Source organism: Acanthamoeba castellanii (assembly GCF_000313135.1).
Source record: "Acanthamoeba castellanii str. Neff unplaced genomic scaffold scf7180000084645, whole genome shotgun sequence".
Classification (NCBI taxonomy): Eukaryota; Discosea; order Longamoebia; family Acanthamoebidae; genus Acanthamoeba; species Acanthamoeba castellanii.
Window position 1 is genome coordinate 697,590 of NW_004457313.1, and position 14,569 is coordinate 712,158.

At 57.9% G+C, this 14,569-nt stretch overlaps 8 protein-coding genes across 8 annotated transcripts; 2 read left to right on the plus strand and 6 right to left on the minus strand.

The window, feature by feature from the left end:
* Positions 1-96: 96 nt before the first annotated feature.
* ACA1_094140 (uncharacterized protein) lies at positions 97-613 on the minus strand (the record flags this gene model as incomplete). Its single annotated transcript, XM_004334822.1, has 3 exons — positions 97-311; positions 511-568; positions 590-613. The coding sequence occupies 3 exons, from the start codon at positions 611-613 to the stop codon at positions 97-99; spliced, it is 297 nt and encodes a 98-aa protein (XP_004334870.1).
* A 1,923-nt stretch (positions 614-2,536) lies between these two features.
* Positions 2,537-3,114, minus strand: ACA1_094150 (uncharacterized protein; the record flags this gene model as incomplete). The annotated part of the gene is made up of 2 exons (XM_004334823.1): positions 2,537-2,688; positions 2,778-3,114. 2 exons carry the CDS (start codon positions 3,112-3,114, stop codon positions 2,537-2,539), a joined length of 489 nt encoding a protein of 162 aa, XP_004334871.1.
* Positions 3,115-3,787: 673 nt separating this feature from the next.
* ACA1_094160 (uncharacterized protein) lies at positions 3,788-4,251 on the minus strand (the record flags this gene model as incomplete). The annotated part of the gene is made up of 3 exons (XM_004334824.1): positions 3,788-3,917; positions 4,031-4,110; positions 4,234-4,251. 3 exons carry the CDS (start codon positions 4,249-4,251, stop codon positions 3,788-3,790), a joined length of 228 nt encoding a protein of 75 aa, XP_004334872.1.
* A 593-nt stretch (positions 4,252-4,844) lies between these two features.
* ACA1_094170 (Na+/H+ antiporter) lies at positions 4,845-7,427 on the minus strand (the record flags this gene model as incomplete). Its single annotated transcript, XM_004334825.1, has 10 exons — positions 4,845-4,972; positions 5,092-5,234; positions 5,340-5,562; positions 5,661-5,784; positions 5,877-6,076; positions 6,177-6,282; positions 6,360-6,486; positions 6,570-6,663; positions 6,788-6,974; positions 7,098-7,427. The coding sequence occupies 10 exons, from the start codon at positions 7,425-7,427 to the stop codon at positions 4,845-4,847; spliced, it is 1,662 nt and encodes a 553-aa protein (XP_004334873.1).
* A 434-nt stretch (positions 7,428-7,861) lies between these two features.
* ACA1_094180 (SCPlike extracellular, putative) lies at positions 7,862-9,103 on the plus strand (the record flags this gene model as incomplete). Its single annotated transcript, XM_004334826.1, has 6 exons — positions 7,862-7,910; positions 8,037-8,134; positions 8,221-8,284; positions 8,392-8,487; positions 8,665-8,765; positions 8,852-9,103. The coding sequence occupies 6 exons, from the start codon at positions 7,862-7,864 to the stop codon at positions 9,101-9,103; spliced, it is 660 nt and encodes a 219-aa protein (XP_004334874.1).
* A 270-nt stretch (positions 9,104-9,373) lies between these two features.
* ACA1_094190 (uncharacterized protein) lies at positions 9,374-10,590 on the plus strand (the record flags this gene model as incomplete). Its single annotated transcript, XM_004334827.1, has 4 exons — positions 9,374-9,456; positions 9,585-9,673; positions 9,791-10,104; positions 10,213-10,590. The coding sequence occupies 4 exons, from the start codon at positions 9,374-9,376 to the stop codon at positions 10,588-10,590; spliced, it is 864 nt and encodes a 287-aa protein (XP_004334875.1).
* A 185-nt stretch (positions 10,591-10,775) lies between these two features.
* Positions 10,776-12,449, minus strand: ACA1_094200 (DHHC zinc finger domain containing protein; the record flags this gene model as incomplete). Its single annotated transcript, XM_004334828.1, has 8 exons — positions 10,776-10,810; positions 10,912-11,088; positions 11,186-11,300; positions 11,370-11,500; positions 11,521-11,629; positions 11,812-11,864; positions 11,950-12,076; positions 12,186-12,449. 8 exons carry the CDS (start codon positions 12,447-12,449, stop codon positions 10,776-10,778), a joined length of 1,011 nt encoding a protein of 336 aa, XP_004334876.1.
* Positions 12,450-12,542: 93 nt separating this feature from the next.
* Positions 12,543-14,481, minus strand: ACA1_094210 (transporter, auxin efflux carrier family protein; the record flags this gene model as incomplete). The annotated part of the gene is made up of 7 exons (XM_004334829.1): positions 12,543-12,668; positions 12,777-12,940; positions 13,018-13,151; positions 13,245-13,681; positions 13,791-13,833; positions 13,957-14,195; positions 14,338-14,481. The coding sequence occupies 7 exons, from the start codon at positions 14,479-14,481 to the stop codon at positions 12,543-12,545; spliced, it is 1,287 nt and encodes a 428-aa protein (XP_004334877.1).
* Between the last annotated feature and the right edge of the window lie 88 nt (positions 14,482-14,569).

The window sequence follows — 14,569 nt, forward strand, 5'->3', positions numbered from 1 at the left end:
GTTGGCCGTTTGAATCTGGAAGACGCCAAAATGGCGATACGCCAACTGGAAACGTCCGAGGAAATATTCTGGGAGGCCAGGTCGGTAACTGGCCGGTCAGGAGTTGAGGTTGAGGCCCAGGTCGAGGGCGGAGGAGTAGACGGGATGAGGGGCGTGGGTGCTGTCGAGGATCTTAATGCGCCGCTCGTTGAGCATCGGCGCGGGTGGGTGCGGCAAGAGGTCGCCTCCCTTCACGATGAAGTCGAAGAATATCACCATGAGCGACAAGACGCAGGTCAGCACGTAGACCGCTATCATGGTGCCCTGCTCGACTGCACACCATCATCAACCAAATCAGCATCGGTGCGTTACCCGCAGGCGTTGAGAAGAGCGCTACGAACTCGAGTCCAGCTGCGCGTAGGCACCCGAGAGGACGGCAGGGAGGGAGCTCGCGTAGATGAGTGTGCCCAGGCGGCCGTGCCACCGCAGGAAACGCTGCGTGTGATAGAGTTTTGTTTTTTCCAGCTTTACCTTCGTTCTGGGCCAGAGCCGGCAGTGCCGGCAGTGCCGACTGGTTGGCGGCAGGTACCTGGTTCGTTTTGTGGAGGACGAACAACTTGAGCGTGCCCGCCATGCCTTGGACCAAGGAGAAGAAAAGGACCGCCAGGCCCAGCCTCCCGTGGATTCTGCACATCATCGTCATCGTCAGCATTCTGATGAGGTGTACCACGTAGAGGAGGAGATGAGGATGGGGGATAAACGCACGTGTTGAAGAGCGGCAACGCCTGGCTGAACTTGTGGCGTTCGACAATGACCAGGCCCGCCATCGAGATAATCACCCAGAGCCCGGACAGGAGGCCGTCAGCAGCTTGTCGGCAGCCACACCACCGCCCACCACCATCTCTCTTCTTGCAAGCGTAAAGATAAGCCGCTGTCCTCCTCTCCCACGGTCTTACGGGCGGCCACAGCTCTGGGGAGTAGACCCACACCTCTTTCCGCTCTTCCCCCAGCAAACGGCGCTTTCCTTTTGTGCTCTGTTTGAAGAAACTGCTCAAGAAAACAAGAAAATTGCAACTATAACAGGCGTAGGCCGCCATGAAGTGCTGATTGACAGCCAATGAGGGATCCCTTGCTGGTTCCCGTTTATGCATGTGGGATCAGCACACACCTGGTCACCATATCAACAAAGGGGGAGGGTCATTTATTCATTCATCCCAGTGTCTCCACCCACTTGTGTGGTGCCAGGCAGTAACATGCACAACCCAAACTCCACTGGCATGACATCACACACACCACATCATACTGCCCCAGTGTGGGGCAGTCAAGATGGCTGTAAGTCTTCCTCTGTGTTGGACTCAGCACACAGATCAATGTAGAAGGGTTGTCCAGGTTGGACAAGTTGGTGATGAGGGTGAGGGAGAAGGAGTTGGACTGGTGCTAGTGGTGAGGTAGGGTTGGATGACAACAGGGGCTGCAACCTGTGTGTTGTGTGGTTGGTGAGATGTGAAGAGGGACAGAGTGGCTAGAGGTAGGTGAGGGAAGAGGGTCCCATTCCATGTAGTTCACAATGCTATGGCAGATGATAGTTGTGGTTGTTGCTGTGCATGGAGAACAAGTTCCAGAGCAAGGCTGGAGAGTGAGTGTCTACTACAATGGACTTCATCCCACTGCCCTTCCAGGTCAATGAGGTTGAGGCCTCAGATGCCAAGCATGGTGGTGGCATGTGGACAACACCAATGATGAACATGATGGGCAGGAGAAGAGTGACCACACATGCAGCCCCTTCCACAGGGTGGCATGCTGGTCAACAGGAAGGGCAGCAACACCACTGCCTCTGCTGGTGCCTCCTGCTTTGTATTGCCTCCCCAACTTAGTATATGCTCCAAGCTCATTCTTATCCCTACTATGTGCAAGGTCTGCTAGCAGCAATTCACAACCAGCAACAACTAGTTACCAGCCCAAGTTTTAGTAGCAATAGATCCAACACCAAAATACAAACTAAGCCAATTTTAACAACATAAAGATGTAAAAAGTGTTGAAAAATGGCAAAGAAATAAGAAAGAAATCATTTATACTGTCGACAAGGTGAAAAAAAGTCCCCCTGCGGGGGGGCACTATGTTGGGAAAAGGTGTGGAGGTTGTGATGAAAAGGTGTTGAGGTGCAGGAAAAGGTGTGTGGAAAGGTGCACAGAAAAGTGTGGCAGAAAGGTGTGGAGGTGTGATAAAAATGTGCAGAGGTGGCCAAAAGGTGCAGGAATGTGACCAAAAGGTGCCCAGGGGGTGGCATGAGAGGAGGGATCAGGCACCCAATTGCCATTTGCATGAGTGGCAGCCCCAGTGGCATGTAGCAGCCCCTGCTGACAGTTGAAGCAAGTGAAGCCCATGAAGGGAGTGAAGGAAGTGCTGACAAGACCAAAGGCCATGATGATGGGAGTGAAGGCCACAACAGGAGTGAAGAGTTGAGGATGTACATGAAGGCCAGGAAGGGGCACAGCAAGAGGTGCATGAAGAGTGGCCTGGTGTAGCACCACCTTGATGATGACAATGAGGTCTCCACTCAAGTGCTGTCATGGGTGAGGCCCTCCACAATGGCCTTCTTGACAGTCAGTGCATAGATGTGGAGGAGGTAGATGTTGTTGACATTGCTGTTGATATGGTTGATGTTGCTGCTGTTGCTGTTGTTGAATCTCTTGGTGAGGCTGAGGGGTACTGGATGGTAGGCCAATGTCAGTGGGTGAGGGCCAGGAAGGGGTGTATGAGCAAGAGGTGTGTGAAGACTGGCTGGGTGTAGCACCAACTTGACAATGGTGATGATGAGGTCTCCTCCACTTGAGTGCCAGGGGCAAGGCCCTCCTCAACAAGAAGCACATGGTTGTGGAGGATATTGTTGACATTGTTGTTCTTATTCTCATTGTTGTTGTTCTTGTCATTGTTGTTGTAGATCTTGATGTTGATGTTGTTGTTGTTGTTGTAGATCTCAATGACACTGAGGGGTCTGGGATGATGATAGGACAACACACCAGCCCTGGCAACCACATTGCAGTTGAGGTTGAGGTCAAAGAAGGTGAGAAGAAGGGGGTGGTTGAGCCCTGTCATGGAGTTGAAGGTCAAGCCAACTACACCAGAGGGAGTCATTTCCATGAGCAGATGGTACCAGGTGTGGTCAACCCCCAAACAACTGGGTGGCAAAAAGGAGGAATGCCAGAAGCAGGATGATGCTGCTAGACTTCATCATCATCATTGTCAACTACTTGCAGTAGTAGTTGCTTGAGCTGTTGACAGTACAATGGGAAGTTGGAGAACTGGTCTCTTCTCTCAAAATTTTTCCTGGCCACTGGAAAACACAATGTCCATGTCAGCAGTGAACCAAAGCACAAAGCACAGAAGCAAATCTGGGCACAGTACCCACCAAAAACCAGAACCACATAACACAAATAACTCGCAAGCAAAGGAAAGTTGGTCAGGAAACGAATGAGGAAAACAACTGAAGGGGGGGGTACCGAGGTGCAGCAGCCCCCTGACCGAAAGAAGAAGATGATGATGAAACCGATGGCGAAGGGATTGCTTTAGGAGGTGTTCGTCGTCATCATTGCAGCTATTAAACCTCCCTTTACGAACACCTGCTGGGCAGGGAAGAGGAATGGGGAATGGGGAGCGGGAGATCAGTACGGCTTGCTTTAAAGCGGCAGCATAGCAGCAGCAGCAGATGATGATGATGATATCAGAGGGTAGCGGTATGTACAACAGGTACGTGCGACGTTACGGGGAAGCTCGGGGCGGCGACGGTGCGGGGGGGGGGAGTCTGCGCTCACACATCGACGATGACGTCGTGCGTCCCATGCCCCGCCGCCGCCGCCACCAGCACGACGTCGGCCGGCTCCTCCAAGGGGAGGGGCTTTTCCTGCGTATCCAGCCCGATGCCCGACGGTGTTGGCGCCCTGGAGAGAGAGATAGAGAGAAGATGTCACGTGAGTCTGCATGTGCGTGTGCGGTCATGCGGTGGTGCGTGTGCGGTGGGAGGCCAGATGATACCGCGCGAGGAGGCGCTCACGTCTCGAGAAGGGAGGACGCGCGGTAGGCCTGCCTGCGGGGCTCCCGCACGGCCAAGGGGAGAAGAGAGCCGCAGATCAGCTGCGATGGCCGACACCACCCGCCGCCGCCCGAGAGAGCGTGTGCCTGACAGATCGGGCACCTTCACATCAGCATCGTGTGCGGTGGTGCGTGTGCGTGTGTTGTGGTGCGTGTCGAGCGTACCAAGACGGGACAGGGCATTGCAGCGGGGTGGTGGCCCGCGGGGCAGCGGGCAATCGAACGAACGCACTTGTCGGCGACGACATCCCTGGAAACCGCCGCGCGTGGCCCCCAGGGCTACTCTCCGCCGGCGTGTGGTGGGTGGTGGTCCTCACGCGCCGCACGGCGACTGACAGACAACGAGCGGCGGGACCAGCAACGGCCGAGGCCTCCCCAACGAGTAGAGAGGGGGTGTACGGGGGGGGCTAGGCGACGCTCGGACGAGAGCTGCCTTGGTCGAAGAACTCTCTTCTTGTTGTTGGTTGTTGGTTGTTGTTGTGGAAGGTTCGCTCTAATCAAGCCTGGTTGTTGTCGTTGCCAGGGGCGGTGGTGGTGTGGAAAGCGATGGAGTCCCGCATCGAGGCGCCAGGAGAAGAAGAAGCCCTCATGAGCGAAGGGGGCCAAATCGAGAGGGGGACGAGATGGAAAAGGCGCATCTTATGACGAGAAAGAACTTCTAGGCCGAATTATGCGCCTTCTCTCTCAACTTTCTCTTTATCTCTCTTTGTGTACATCCTTGTGGTCGACCACGACCACGGCCGCCCAGTCGGCCAGCCTCTGCGCAGGCGCCTCAGTTAGTTGGTTGTTCCGGCGCTGAAGGAAGCCTGGCCACGGTCGAGTTCGTTCAGCGACACAGCACCGACCAGCTCCTCATCGTCCGAGAGATCGCCCACGCCCCCTTTCCGAAACTGCATGCGCGCTCCTGGAGAGAGATCGACGAGTGGGACGTCGGCGAGCGAGGTTGGTGCTGGTGACGATGATGGGATGGTAGCAACAGCCAGTAAATAATAAATAATAATAAAGGGCGTGAGTGATGCGCACCGTTGTTATCCTCGTCTTCCCCCATTGGGTCCTCCTCCATCTCCAGCTCCATCATCTCGGTGGTCTCAAAGTCCTGGCCCACCATCTCCGTCGCGTAGTAGTGGGGCAGCGCCACTCGCTTGATGAGCATGGGCTTGATGTATCTGCGCGCGTTCGAGAGATATTAATATGAATCACACCACATGTGATCCGTCATTATGGTAGGATGATAAACATAGCAAGAGATGAGTAGTCGGGAGTCGTCGCACCTTCTGTCGAGACGCATCCAAAACGTGGAGTCCACTTCATCGACTTCTTCCTCGTCGCCGGCGGCCTGAGGTTTGACGTCGAGCAAAATGAGCAGCGGACCCGTGGCGCCGCCCATGACCATCACCGTCAGCAGCACGATGAAGAGCGTCGTCGTGTGGATCGAGAGGGCGTGCTCCGTCTGCGTGTCCAGCGAAAGCGCAAACGCCATCGCTCCTCGCAGACCTTAATCGTTTGGACGACACACGTGTGAGCATCAAGACGTCGGGGGGGGGCAGCCGCGGGCGAAAAGCGTCGATCACACTTGGTGAAGCGAAGCGTACCGGCAAACCACATGACGAACTGCTCCTTGAGCGGTATCTGTCGCTTGGGGTTCTTCCGCTGGTAGATGTTGATCATCAGGCTGAGCGGGAAGATGTTGAACAGCCGTGACGCCAGGCAGAACAACTGTGTGTGTGCGTGTGTCGCGGATTGTCAGCGTCCACGCATCAGAGGGCTGAGAGATATTATTTGCGACGAGGCGAGGCTTGCGTGCGTACCACGCTGAAGAAGATCAGGCCAATGTCGTACACCTGATCGAAGCTGAACAGGGCGAGGCCCAGGTAGGCGAACACGAACATCTCCGACAGCGAGGCCATCACCTTGAAGAGCTTGGTCGAGAATTTTTGGGCCTGCGGGGAGAGGTTGTGGTACGTGTAGTGCGCCATGACCACCCCGCAGAACAGGATCGCGACAATGCCTGCACACGGGCCGACAACCCTGGGTTCAGCACACGCATGCACCGCAGACACCACGTCCAAGGCCGAGGACAGCACACGGCGCGGGGGGGGGGGTTGTACCAGATAGGCCCAAGCCGTCTGCGAGCAGGTACGACGAATAGGAATACAGCACGAGCAACACCAGCTCCAGGGTGTGGTACCTGTCGAATTGCGTGTACTTGAACAGCTGGTGTGGTGTGGTGTGGGTGTGTGTGTGTGTTAAAGGCTGGTAGAAGTGAGTGTTAATTGATTGGGGAGGTGTACCAGTGATGACAGCAGTCCAATCGTCACGCCCACGGCAAAGGAGCCGGCAAAGCTGACGGTGAACTCCAACACTATGTTGAGGAGGGTTCCAATAGAGAGCTCCTTGGACGTCGTCGTGCTCAGCGCTCTGTACGTATAGACAGCGCCGCTCAGCCGTGAATACGTTGCTCAATCGTCGCCTCTGTCCCGCTGGTGGGAGAGCGCGCGTACCTGAAGAGCACGATGGCAATGGCGTCGTTGAGGATGCTCTCTCCAAAGACCGACGCGTAGAGGTTCTTGTTCACGCCCAGATCCTTAAAGATGGCTGTGTGCGTCGCGTGGCTCAGAGGTTAGATCTTGGTCGGGAGGGGACAACAACGTGATGGCGAGAAGAGAGTGAGAGAGAGAGAGAGAGAGGAACGCGTGTGTGTGGTGTGTGTGGTACTCACCGAGCACAGAGACCGGATCGGTGGCGGATATGAGGGAGCCAAAGATGAAGCACTCCAACAGCGACAGCGGGAGGGTGAGGCCCCAGGACACAACCACGTAGAGCAAGCCACCGAAAATGCCTGCCGAGATGAGGGTGCCGACGAAGGCCATCACAGAGATACGCCCGATGTTGTTGAAGAAGTTGCTCTGTGTGTCGTGTGTGTGGTGCAGGTGACAACGTTAGGGACCAAATAAAGCCGGTGTGTTCTCCACGGTAACCGCCAGGTGGTGGTTGGCGAACGTAGAGCGTTTGGGTGTGGGAAGATGTACCCTTCGCATGTTGTAGCCAGACTCGAAGATGATGGGCGGGAGCAGGATGAGCATGAAGAACTCAGAGTCGAACTGGACGATCGACTGCAGTCGCTCCAACTTGGCGAAGAATCGAATGAAGGCCCCCATAATCGCGCCGAACAGGATGGCGGCACCTGTTTCGTGAAGGATCTTCCATTTGCTCTGTAGCTGGCGCAGGATGTAGGCCGAGACGAAGCAGACGATGAGCAGCACTATGAGGAGGAGCAGGGTGAAGCTGTCCTTGGACTCCTCGTTCGCCTCTCGGAATGTGAGAGAGGCGGCTGATGTGGAATCGGAGATGGCCGACATTTTAGGCGCGTAGAGGAAAGATGAGCAGGCAGGAGCGATGAGGAGCAGAACCCAGAGCAAAAGTGGCAGAAGAAGAGCTAAAGTGTGGTGGAGGGAAGGAGGACGAGTAGAACGAGGCATTCATCCAAGGGCTGAAGTGCGGAGGAAAGGGTGAAAGATTGCACGCGGCCGTCTATCGAGTGTGCAAAGAGAGAGAGAGGAGGGCCACCAGAGGAGAGGTAAAGGCGTGCGTGTTTCGTGTGACGGCCTGTGCCTTCTGCGGGCACGTGATTTTCTCCTTCGTTTTCTAGACTTTTTTGGTTTTCGTTTTTGTCTTTTCTTTTTTTCTTCAACGAATAAGAAAAAAGAAAGAGAAAATCAGCAAAGAAACAGCACCCAACCAACAGCATCTTGCGCCACCAGACCAGAGCAACCACACAGGTCCAACGTGCGCCATGGCCGCCCCTCCGCCCCCTCCCTCCACGCCCCTGCCTCCCTACAACGGTGCCCCATCGCCCCCCATCTCGCTTTTCGCTCTTTCACTGCCGTCCCTCCGTCGTTGTTGGCTTGGTCGTGCTGGCTCTCTCACGGCTTCTCTCTTTTGGGCAATGGGGGCGTGCTCGTTGGCAGCCTGGGAGCTGGCCCTTGCCAGCGAGGTCGCGGCACTGCGGCGAAACCCGGCAGCCTACGCCCAGCTCCTCGAAACCGAGCGCAAGCCCCTCTACCGAGTACCCCCCCCCCAATCGTTTGTTTGTGGCTAGTCTGCGCGACGCGTTGCGTGGCCCACACGTCTCACACGCGCGGCCGTGGGCAGGGCAAGGACCTGGTCTTCAAGGCACAGAGGCGCAAGGACGACGTCATCATCGAAACCCGCGAAGGTGGCCCGCTCCCCTTGCGCCGCACACCAGGATAACGGAGGGCGCAAACCACTCACGATCGCGTGGTGGTGGCTGGTGGCTGGTGGTCTTCGTTTTCCGGTGTGCAGGCGTCGCGGGGTGCAATGAGGCCATCGCCGCTCTGCGCGCCACACAGCCTCTCCCCTCCCTCCGCCTCGAGCCCGCCATGTCGATTGCATGCAAAGGTGCACCCGCACTGCCACAATGGCACGCACAGCACACGCACACTCCACACATGACACACACGACACACACACGACACACACACGACACACACACGACACACACACGACACACACACGACACACACACACACACAAACAAACGCATACTCTCACACGGGTCTGGTGGAACGGGCGCAGCTGTGGTGAACGTGAGCGGGCCGGCCGGGGAAGTGGACACCAACACGGTGGTCAAGATGCGCGAGTACGGTGGCCTGACCCCGGGCGGCACCGCCATCGAGGTGCCCCACCCGCTTCCCCCCCCCCACCACGCACCTTGAAGCTGATCTGCTCACCTGGTGTGTGTGTGTGTGTGTGTTGCACTCAGGTGAGCGCGTTCGGCGGTAGGGACGCACGGGCAGTGCTGATGAACCTGCTCATTTCGGACGGGGACGCCGATAGGGAGCAGCGGAAGGACCTGCTCAACCCGCAGTGGACGGCGTTCGGGCTGGCCGTGGGCAAGCACGCCTCCTACGACCACATGACCCTGCTCCTCTTCGCCACCCAGTTCAACCCCAAGCAGGAGGTCATGCAGAACCTCATCAAGTACAAACACCTCTGGACCATCAACGAGCCTTGAACCATCTGCTTCACGTGCAACCTCTCTTACACCAAATAAGAAAAAAATATAAATATTTGTTTATTTTAGATTTATTTATTCATTCCAACTTTATTTTCCCACTTCCGGAGGCGCCCACCACCAGTACGGCTGGCCTTCCCGATGAGTGGTGCTCGTAGCAGGGGCCAGTGCCAGTGCGCAACGGGCACCAACGTGTTGGGGCTCCGGCAGAGTGCTCACTCACTACCCCCCCCCCAGTACACACAGATCTAGGCCAGGTGCAGAAAAAACATGTGGCTGCTGGCGCTGCTGCTGGTTGCCGGGCTAGTGGTGTTCCTCACGCTCCTCACGCTCTGGCTGTACTACGAAAAGAGGTCCGCCACCTAAGTTGAGCCTGTTCTGTTTATTTATTGATTGATTTATTTAATCTAGTAGCGAATATATACATTAAATAATTCGACCGTTATCTCTTCTTCTTGTTCGTCGGTGGCCACCGGTACAGGTTCGACTACGACGCGGGTAAGCGGAACAAGACCATCGACCAGCTGCCCGGGTCCAACCTCGTCACCCGCACCAAGGTGGTGCTCATCGGTACACCCAAGGCCTCTACACTCTACTCTGCGCTACTCCACTTACCACCACTTCTCCTCGAGCCTGCCCCCCTTCTGACGTCAGCCACCCCCCCTGCCCTGCGCCCGTCTACACCAGGGACGATGCCCGGCACGCCCCTCGAGGAGCGTCCGGCGTGGCGGTTGGCGCAGGCGCTCAAGGTGCCCTACCTGGAGCTGTCCAACGTCAACATCTTCTTCGACGAAGAAGAAGAGGATAAGGAGGAGAAGGAGGAGGGCGAAGGGAAGGGGAAGGGGTCCGAAGAAGGCGCGGTGCGGCGGCCGCGCGACTGGCGCAAGGAGGCCGAGATCAAGCAGCGCTTCCCGAGCCGCGTCGGGGACATGGTCCGCCGCTTCTTCAGCAAGAACAAGTACAACGGCTACGTCATCGACATGACCCTCGATCGGTGGGAGGTACGTGTCGTTCTCCCACCTTCTTGCTTCAATCATTAACCCATTCTCTTTGTGCGTGCGTGCGTGCGTGCGTGCGTGCGGTGGTGGTGTGCGTGTGTGCGTGGCCAGACGTATGATGCGCTGTTCGAGGAGGCGAGGGACATCGTGTGGCTGGACCTGAGCCTGGCCGACTACGTGAAGGCGCTGCTGTGGCGGGTGGTGCAGTCGACGCTGCTGCATCGCTCGCGGCCCATGTTCCGGGAGGACGCCGAGCGCGGGCGGCTGGGCTACACGCGGTACTGGTACAGCTGGGCCAACCTCGCGTGCCTGTGGGACGCCAACCGGTCCCTCCTGGCCAAGACCATCTCCGTCCACTACAAGAACCAGCACGTGGCCCCGTTCCTCCTCGACCACAACGGCCAGATCGAGTGCTGGCCCCTCCACTCGCTCGCCGAGTTCGAGACCCTCCTCCACGCTGCCGAGGCCGAGAAGAAAAAGGCCCTCTGAAGGGGTTCTTGTTCTAGTTCTTGTTGTTCCTGTTCTCGGCGAGGCTCATCAGCCCCGAAGTAAATGTCGCGCGTATTCACAGCACGGGTGTCCAGCCTCTCTTCTAGTTTGCCGAGCACTGCGGTGGTGGTTGACGAAGAGTGCGTGAGGAATCGACGTCGCTCTGACGGACTGGCTTCCTCGACTCACACTCCGGCGTAGTGGGATTCCGAGCTCTCGTCTGTGCCCCATCACACCCGGTCAGCGGTGCGCGTATCGTGTGTTGAGTGCGTGTGTTGTGTTGCGTCGTGAGCGCGCGAGCGGCCCGCGGGAAAAACGCACCGAGGGGCGGAGGGGCGACGAGGGAGGGTAGCAGGACGAACGGCAGGCTGTGCTTGCCGAGAAAGTGTTCCCAGTTGCGTCGGAAGCCGAAGTCGTGCGGGTTGACGAACGGCCGCCCCTCCAGCTTGGCCTTCTTCCGCTGCACCCGATTGACCTGCCACTCCACCGACGTCTGCCCTGCAATGTCAACACACAACGCACGCGGCGCACGCGGAAAGGGTCAACAGGAATGGCGCCGCACTTCACACCAACCGGGGCTTGCGCGTGTGCGCACCTGTGGAGATGAGGAAGGCCTGAACCGCGAGGAGGATGCTAACCGCCAGCACGGTCGACACGTTCAGGAATGTGGACACCGCCACCTGGCTGCGGGGCATCGGCAGCGTCCACTCCTGCGCGTGCCATGAGCATTGTCACTCCCGCGCTCGAGCGACTGGCGTGTGCGCACGCAGTGTGAGTACCTCGCTGTTGTAGGCCTCGTAGAAGAGCGGGAGCACGTTGAGGGCGCCGTAGAAGCTGGACAGCCACACGTAGACGACGAAGAGGAAGAAGTGGCGGTGGTTGTTCTGCCCCACACAGTTCCATATCCATGCTATCACACGCACCACGCACCATGCACCATCGTCACCATCGTCACCATCGTCACCACGGCGCGCAACGATCGCACAGGTGCGGCAGGCTCGTAGACGTGCGCGAGGCCGAAGAGGAGAAGGATCATGCCCTTTTGTATGTATGGGTGGAGAAACGCGTACGACAGTGGTGATCCATCTTGAGCACGCACCTGTGCGCAATTCGGTCCCCCCGACACAACCAGTCAGCTGAACCGCGCAACCCACGGTGCCGAGCGTGTGCGTGTGCACAATAGTGCGTGCGGGTGCGCATGTGCCGGCAAGCATGTCGCACGTACGTGTTGCAGTACTTGCAGTGGTGGGTGCGATCGAACTTGGGCTGCTGGCCTACGCACACGCCCCGTTAGACTCCGCCAGCGGCGACCAATGATGATGCAAGGAGGGGGGAGGGTGGGCAGCGGATGCACGGTACAGTGAGTGCACCAGCGCGAGAAGCCCTCGCCGCGAGCGGGCACGGGCATGTCGCGGAGGTGCGCATAGTGCTGCCGCACCTCCTGCTCCCCGATCCGCCGCGGATACCCCGGCCGGGTCAGCAGAGCCTTCAGTCACCCCCCCCCCCGGCACCCAAACGGAGAAGTGAGGCACTACTCGCCGCACAACAAATAAAATAAAATAAAATGCATAAATAAAAGGAAAGGGTGGTGGTACAGAGAAGTAGGAGGCGGTGCCGCCCTGGAAGAGCCAGAGGCACGAGGCGAGGTGGAAGCACCACCAGGCCTGGCCCCACCACCACGAGGACGAGGCGGCGGGAGCGCGTGCGGGTGCGGTGTAGGGCAGCACGGCCGTGAAGTGGAAGTAGAGCACCCACGACACCAGCACCACCACCCACGCCACGAGGAGGCCGCCCACCACATCTGCTCGCCACTTGTCGGACCGCCTGGCTTCCTCCTCCTTGCTCACCTCTGCCTCCATTGTTGCTCGGACGTAGAGAAGGGAAGAGGGAAATAAGAGGGGAAAATAAACAAGAAAGCCACGTCAGGTAATTAAGAAAAGTCCTCGTTTTATCTACACGAAGAGGTAAAGGCTGAGGGCGATGAACACGGTGACGGAGCACATGGCGACGAGGTACTGCCAAAACTGCAGACTTGCCATCATGCCGGAGCCGCTGCCAAGTTGTTCCGTGATGACCACCTGATGCACCATCACCGTCAGCGGGCTACGTGCGATGCGCGTGTCGTGCGCGTGTTGTGCCAGCAGCGAGGTCAAGAGTCTGCACGCTGCTGTGTGGGAGGAGCATACGAGTGCAGTGGCAGATGGGCTGGACGCCTGGATGACGAGGCAGAGTAGGAAGAGAGGGTCGTCGGGCAGCAGGCCCCATCGGCTGGCCGTCCACACCATCGCGATCCCGATGACGGGCATGAGCAAGAGCTTCACCCCGACGATACCCACGACCGCCCACCTGCCTGATCGATCATCGCAGCCCGGTTACACGTCAACCAATTCAATAATAATTGCACAGTTTGTGGGGGGGGGCATGCACTGATGCGGAGGGCTTGTGGGCCGTTGCTTAGGCTGGCGCCCAGAACGAGGAGGATGATGGGCACGGCGCAAGCGCCCAGTGTGCTGGTGAGGTCGCTCACGAATTTCAACGGCGCGCCCGGCTCGTGGAAGACGCTGCGTGACCGCACATGCAGCGCGTTACAATCGATGGCGGATCAGGGCCACAAGGGCGGGTGGTGGGTGAGTGAGTGACGAGGGGTGGTTTACCTGCGGAGCGGCCCGACGAGCCCGACCACGAGGGCGATGGCGAGTGCGATTGTCACCGGGGTGAAGAGCTCCTTAGCCAGCCGCTGCCATGGCAATGCGCTTGCGGCTACCGCCTTCTTGTCACCGGAGGTGGCTTTCTCGGCTGCCGATCGACGACCATCGTCGTTGTCATCATCGAGCTTCTTGTGTTGGCCGTACGCGAGAGGGCCCGCGTCGCCGTCGTCGGTGGTGTCGTCGGCGCCGATGGGCAGACGCAAGGGCGACGGGGAGGAGGGGCGCAGGTAGTTGTAGGCCACGCTCCAGCACATGAGGGATAGGTAGGTCATGGTGATCGACGTGTAGGCCACGCCGCGCGAGGTCGCCGTCGGGTCGGAGGCGAACGGCTCAATGTCGCGTGTGATAGAGATGATGAGACTGAGCGGCAGGTTTCCGGCGTTCTGCAGCGGTGGTGATGATGGTGATGGAGGCCATCGTGACATTCGGTTGAGCCAACGACCGCGCAATGCACAGACACGACACACACGATACGCGAACGTGTCCACGTACCCAGAACACCAAAGAGCTAACCAGGCACTTGACCACTTCTTCACTTCACCCGATCCGGCCCGGTCAGCATTGCAAGCCACACACGACACACACATGACACACGCACACAACACTCACACGACACACACACACGATACGGATACATGAGCGCGAAGGAGAGCCTCACCGTTTGGAGCGCTGGAGATGGGGAACGGAGGCGGGCGAGGAGGAGAGGAGGGGCAGAGAGGAGGCGGGAGCGAGGGCGGGCAGGAGAGCCATCACCAGGAGGTGGCCGGCGGCGAAGGCGATGGCCTGCCAGATCATGGGGAACACGACCAGGGGCCACCATCGCAGCAGACTCTCGGCGTCCGCCGTGGTGCTCACACTCGCGAACAGCAGGCACGGCGTGAACAAGTAGAACACCAGCTGCGCCCAATGCAAAATTTAAGACCATAACACCATAAAAATATGAATTAGCCACCTTGTAATTTTAACAGCTTTGTTTATATTTATATTTCTGTAAAAAATGACAAATGATAAAAGATAAATAATAAATATTGTGGCGTACGTTGCTGAGGTCCTTCTTGGCGCCGGAGGAGAGGAGGTGGGAGCGAGTGAAGAAGCCCCCGAAGGCAGCAATAAAGATGACCTTCACGATGGCCAAGAACGAGTACCACAGCAGCAGGACCAGCGACTTGTAATCCAGCTCCATCTTTGCCGCATAGATCGCTCACAGCTGCGGCAGCTGCCTTGCCCGCACCACTTGCGAACTTGTGCCACCCCTCCGGTAGTACTCTTCG